At 33.7% G+C, this 6,501-nt stretch overlaps 1 protein-coding gene across 3 annotated transcripts in view; it reads left to right on the forward strand.

Annotated features, from left to right (window-relative positions):
* hth (homothorax) overlaps nucleotides 1–6,104 on the forward strand; it is a 320,736-nt gene extending 314,632 nt beyond the window's left edge. For 2 of the 3 annotated variants that reach the window (XM_011307472.1, XM_011307473.1), the window contains 2 exons: nucleotides 1,389–1,557; nucleotides 2,683–6,104. In XM_011307472.1, coding sequence (XP_011305774.1) covers nucleotides 1,389–1,555 — 167 coding nt within the window. In that variant the 3' untranslated portion in view covers nucleotides 1,556–1,557; nucleotides 2,683–6,104. The remainder of the gene's footprint in view (nucleotides 1–1,388; nucleotides 1,558–2,682) is intronic. The other variant, XM_011307474.1, reaches the window with a different exon arrangement.
* Nucleotides 6,105–6,501: the final 397 nt, after the last annotated feature.

Below are 6,501 nucleotides of genomic sequence, written 5' to 3' on the forward strand. Positions count from 1 at the left end.
GGGGGGGGAGGCTGGGTTCACTTGCACAATGGCCAAATATCTCTATCTTTCTTTCGCATCAGAGTCCTTGTGCAATGGATTCGGAGGGGGGAGGCTTCGTCCAAGTGGATATAGGGTGGGACGCAATCAGTGCCCTTGATTTATCGAGGCAATATACATTAAGATACCAACATTAAAACTACCGGGGTAGTCGTTGATTCCCCTCCCCCTTCGCCCCCTTTACCCCCTTTGCCCCCTTCAGACAGCCTCTCTTTATCCGATGGTGGACTTGCGAGGGCTCCATTACCGTCCTGGCGATGACAGACTCGAGGATCGATTGAGAAATGCTGTTTCTTATATTTTATATTTCAATTTTCAAGGGATTCTGTTTTATTGTTCCATATCTGTTCAACACATCAACTTCATATGAAAATTCACACCTCGAAGGATTTTACCACCGGATGCCATTATAAATAAGATCTATCCTCGTCTTTTTGGTCTTTCTCTTTGAAAATTAAACATTGAGAATTGATTTTTGGCGCAGTCTTGGGAAGGCGTGGGAATTAAAATAGAGAAATACTTTTTGAAATATAGTTAGGTTGAAATATAGAAGCTGATGATGTTGAGTTTTTTGTTGGATTCTTCGTGTGCAGAAAATTTAAATGTCAACATTAATTTGTGTTGAACAAACATTTAACCGGTTATCAGGTCTAGATTTCTCCTTTGATAGATCTTTCAGTACCCGATAAGAAATTTTTTTAATGAATGAAAATAGGCCCTTAAAATTAATTAAATGCTTGAAAATCAAATCTATAAACCTCTAGCAACTATAATTTCTCCTCTCCTTTCCAAAAGGAAAACTTCAAAAACAAAAATTGTGAAATTGTCGAAATTTCTGACATCGGAATTCCCATTTTTTATATTGTTTGGAATATTTTTACATAAAAAAATGTCTTTTACGGCCAATAAATTCCAGTGATGCCCGAGAGCATCCGATTTTTCCACAAATATCACTGCAATTTTATTCTACGAACGTTTCCGTTGATTTAAATTTTACATGGAGTATGCGTGAGACACATTCAAGAAAAATCTTCTGACCCATTTTTCCCTATCCAATATTCTACCGGCAATTGATATAAATTTCGAGATACGTAAGACTGAAAAATTTGGTTGTGCACAAATGATTTAAATCCGTTGGATGATTTTTCTTGAAATAAAACAAACACACAGCACGTCATGTCTTCCTATAAATCACTTGATCCTGATCTCCATCGATCAAGTGAGATTGGAGAAAACTTGGAAAATCCCATGTATCGTAAATGGGATATTGTAGAGGGGAAGACTCGACGTGCTTGTCCAGTTGTCGTCTGCCAATTACGGAACAGAGTTCTAACCGTAGTAACGTGTAGTGTTTCCGCCATTGTCCGCAGGTCCAAGTGGTGCATACAGTCCGGATGCGACGATGGGCTACATGATGGACGGACAAGCAGCCAGCATGATGCACCGACCCCCTGGTGATCCAACCTTCCACAACCAGTATCATTATCCACCTGAATATTATGGACACCATTTATAAAGGTAAATTTACTGAGTTATTGTTTTTATCAATTAAATGTTCATATCTGACGGTTGAACAATCGCACTTGAAATTTCTAGAGCGAAAATGTCCGAAATTTTTGTGAAATTCTTCGTTGACCTATCATTTTATTTCTTGAATATAAGAATCATGAAATTCATCTTCAAGTCCATCTGACACTGAAAATGTGGGAAATATTGGAAAAGATAACAATAACTTAATTTTAATAATTTAATTGAAAATTCAGGCCTTCAATTTTCAATTCTTCGTATTATGGTAGGGTAATCAGTCATAATCGATTAATAATTGATAATTTATTATTCAATGACTGCATTTATCGTCTCTTTATTGTTATTCTTTAATTATTTTGTTTACTTTTTCATTTTCGACCATTGTTTGTTTTATTATTAACTATTATTATTTTTTATTGTTATTTCTGCGCTGAGAATTCGATAATTTTCACCAACTTTAAAATTCTTCGATAAATATGGAAAAAATCATTCAGCTCCGAAAAAAAAACTTCAATAAAATCTCATCTTTAAATTCCAAACATTACAAAAAACCGTAATAATAAAAATTCTATCCAATAGTTAATTGAGTTGCATTGCTAAAATTTTTTGTAAATTCAAATTATTTATAGAATTTCTAATTAATCCAAGAAATTCGATTTTCTAACTTTTTTTTTCATAATTTTCAATACTCCATATAAACAAATGAATTTGAAAATTCGAATTCCTTACATATTCCAGAAACAATAATCAATAATTAATTGCGATAACAACTTAAATCGTAATTTTTTGAGAATTAATCAATAGAGAATTCATTTGCACTGATTTTTTATTACCGGTAAAATCCGTTTAATTTTCTGAACAAGTCTCTAAATTACATATGAGATGATTCAATAAATTTTTAGTTCTTCAATTAATTTTTGTTTAAAAATTCTTCAATCGAAAAAAAAACAATTTTCAACTGCACTTCATTGAGGACTTCACTACCGATTACAGATATCCTATCGGTCTCCTTTAATTGAAAAACGCTAGAAAATTTCCAACTCCCAACACCCGAAGAATTCTTCTAGAAAACTTAATTAACCCCCACCTGAATATCCGCATTTCCTTCTGTTCCAGCTAAGAGCCTAGATAAACGGTGCAGTAAATCCGCGGGTGACCGAGTCCACGGACCCTGAAAGCCCTGAAAAAAAAAAAATACACCTAGAGAAAAAGCCTAGAAACCTGGCACTCACCGATCGACCGGAAATGACACACGTCTCGGAGTATCTCCACTGACAGAACTCAAAAAGACACGTGTCCGCGGAAAATCGCGATGAAATATCCGACGACGGAAGTGACGACGATCTCTTCAGCGAGTGGTCCCACCCCACCGGTGATGCATTAAAAATTGCACTCACCGATCAAACGAAAAGCCCGACAGGACCGTAAACGGTTGATACCGATCAAGAACGAATCTACGAAAAAAAAAATTACTAAAAGCGGCCAAAGGATTTTGAAGAAAAGTGAAAAATATCGGTCGCTAGAACGAAAAAAAAAAAAAATTCAGAATAAAAGGGAATAAAAACATTCTTGTGATTGTTCTTTGTACAAATATTGCGGTGTAATATTGTAGTGATTGAGATATAAATGTTAAATTTTAATACAATCGCAATCGACGAATGGAGATAAACGAGAAAGGACTATATAATTGAAATATAGTGATAGGAAAAATTAGCGGGCATGTACATTACCTGGTGTTCGCAAGATATGAAAAGGATAAAAATAATGGGAAAAGTCTGCGCTCAGTGACTTTAATGATCCAAACCCCTGAAAAGGTTGAGACAATTCACAGCATGGAGTGATAAAAAATTATCAAATCCAACTGATAATCTGGAAAAATCAATTGGAAATGAAATTGAGTTTGTGTGTGACCAGATTCCCGCAGCGTCGACATTTTCTCGACTTAGGAGACATTAAAAATTTGTACAGTTCTTAATTATTATTAAATCTAAAATTAATAAAAAGAAAAAAAAACCAACCGATGTAATGAAGGATACATGTATAAAATAGTCTCCTCACTGTTATTTGTCGTTTGGATGCAATGAAATTCAATAAAATGACACAATTGTCACTAAACCGACTAGAATGTCTCGATTAATTATCGGCGTCCGAATATTTTTTCATTGCTTAAAAGAAAAATGAGAAAGAAATGACAGTGAGGAGAGCAGAGGGGCGAACAGAGGCTACCACTCGTCCTAGGAATAATTAAAAATTAATAATAACAGTTTACTATAATATATTGTGTATAAATAGTTAATTGAAAATTGAGAAAGGGATGAATTTTGAAAAATGGGGAAGTTAAAATTGAAAATTATTGATGGGAAGAAGTGTGAGAGGTTTCAACAGTGCGAATGTCTGAGAAAATGAATGATTAGTGAAAATAATTTGATAAATTTTCTCGTGTGGATTAATAAAGAGCGAATGGAAAAAACGAGTGAGAACGTACAAAAAATGACAGTTAGATGAAATTTTAAACCGAACGAAGGACGAGATTGGAGAAACGGGAAAGGCAATGTATCATAACTAAATAGACATATTCAAATTTTAGGTAATTAGGGCCTGAAAGTATTTCGTTTATATCCCTCTCGTTCGATTTTTTTTATTCATTTTGTTGAGGAGAAATATTTTCAATATTTACTGACGTCCATATCCCACGTTCGACTGAATCTGTTCCTTCTTCCAAGAATTTAAAAAAAAAAACATGTAATTGATCATCATTTCGCCCCTTTATTCACTCCCAACACTCTCACAAAAGGGTAATTATATATTTCTATATCGAAGTAATTATCGCGCGCGCGTCCTTCATATACGTAAAAGACAATTTAAAGAAGGAATCACAGGAATGATATAATTGTTGAATTCAAACACTTGAATCTTTGATTTTTTTTTTCAATGCGAAACGCACGTGGAGAGGATTCATCAATCATGGGACATTTTTTGATTTTCCTTTTAGGTGCGAGGAATCATAATCATTCTGAATATACGAGGAGAAATTACAGGTAAATGCATATGAGGAAAATGTATTTTTAGAATTTTCACAGAGTGATGGATTGGCTCGTAGAATATGAGAAATGCAAATTCAGTCGAGTGATGAAACGCGATGGGTCAAATTCCATTTTTTTTCAATTTGGAATTATCTCGTTAATGAGTCTATTTATCGGGGGAAACTGTCGGCAAGCATTCAACCCTACATCCACTCGTTATCGATATGAATCGATATTGATATTGCGTTTTATCACTCTCGGAGAGATCAAGGGAGAGATAAAAATGTTCCTTCACTCATTCGATTGAATATGAATTTTTAAAGTTCAAAGTCGTAGGTTTTGGAGCGTTCGCTCGTCGAACTTTTATTTTTCATAAACAAAGGCACACGATTTTTGTTTACATCGGGATTTGTCCACTCGATATATCAATCAATCTTTCTGACGTGCCTCGAGCCAAAGCCTATCGATGCCCTAGTATACTGAAACAACAAGTTTAAACAAAACGAAAATAAAAACCCACGTATACCGAAAGACTCAGGTGCAAATGTCTACCGTTTATCATCTTGATTAATTGGCGTTAAAATCGTCCATTTCCTGTTTCTCGATTTGCATTGAAAAACGAATTGCCGAATTATTTTCTCGCATGGTCAGTAGTTCTTCAATTATTTTTTTCTCAAATAAAAAATATAAATATAAATATTGAATGATAAATTTTAGGAAATAACTTTTTGAAGTTTTCTAATTTCAATAAATAGTCAAGGACTTGAATATTTTTCATGGGCCAAGGAAAAATGCTGATGCAATTGTTGAATCGCTCGTTATACCGTTATCACAAGAATCGATGAATTTTTCATTTTAATGAAATTGTATTTGTTGACAAGTAGATTATTTAATTTTGTTGTAAATCGGTTTAACATGATAACGGGTGTGACGACGCGTGACTTCAACATTTTCTAGCTGATTATTTCGAGACTATTAATCATTGAGAACCTGTTATCGTCGCTGTAGCCATTAATTCTGGGATCCAATCATTATCATTCGTTCCAGGGCTTTTTTTTCTTATCAGAAATTCACCAATAACGAATCAGAGACGAGAATATAGTGTTAAGTAGCGTGAGAACATCATGACGACATGAGCATTCGATAATTTTATCGATTTTTTAAATGACCGAGAAGTTGAAAACAAATTTAATGCAAATCAGTACATGAAATGGATACGGTTGTACGCATTGGCTGTTCGTTTATGAAATGAGTTCATTCGATTGAATCATCGCCTTAAAAAATGTATACGAAGTAACAGTTAAGGTATCTAAGTAATAATCATGTTAGAGGATTTTAAATCTAAAAAAGATTGAAGAATTAAAAATCCGAGTTTTTATGCGCCGCGATACGAGGAAAGAAATGATTTTAAAAATGAAAAACAGGTGATTGGATGGCGAGTGTGTGAAAACGAGTGCATGTATTTTACTGTGAATGACTGATGGTAAGAAGGAAAAGTCTTGATTAAAAAAAAAATAGATAAAAGAGAAACTGGAGTAAATCGACATGCTTGAGAGAGAGGGTGATAAAAATTGAGAGAGTAATGTATAATAATTATTGTATAATTATGAATGATGGTAATATGATTATGACGTTCATCATAATGATAAATGATAATGATAATGATGATGTATAATAAGCTAAAATTTATTGTATCGGTATGGAATCAGATTTTTTCCACTGTTTGCGCATTGATGACTATTGACACCTAAGTAAAGAATGGCAAATAAATTAAAGAAAAAAAAAATATTCAAAAAACATGTCTCATTGTGTTCTGCTTTGTAAATTTACCGAGGATACTTCTACTTGCCTGATGGGAGCAAAATAAAAATCAACCAAACTGCTAATTGATATCTTCATTATTATTTTTCAA

This window comes from Fopius arisanus, unplaced genomic scaffold (assembly GCF_000806365.1).
Source record: "Fopius arisanus strain USDA-PBARC FA_bdor unplaced genomic scaffold, ASM80636v1 scaffold00054, whole genome shotgun sequence".
NCBI classification, from domain to species: Eukaryota; Metazoa; Arthropoda; class Insecta; order Hymenoptera; family Braconidae; genus Fopius; species Fopius arisanus.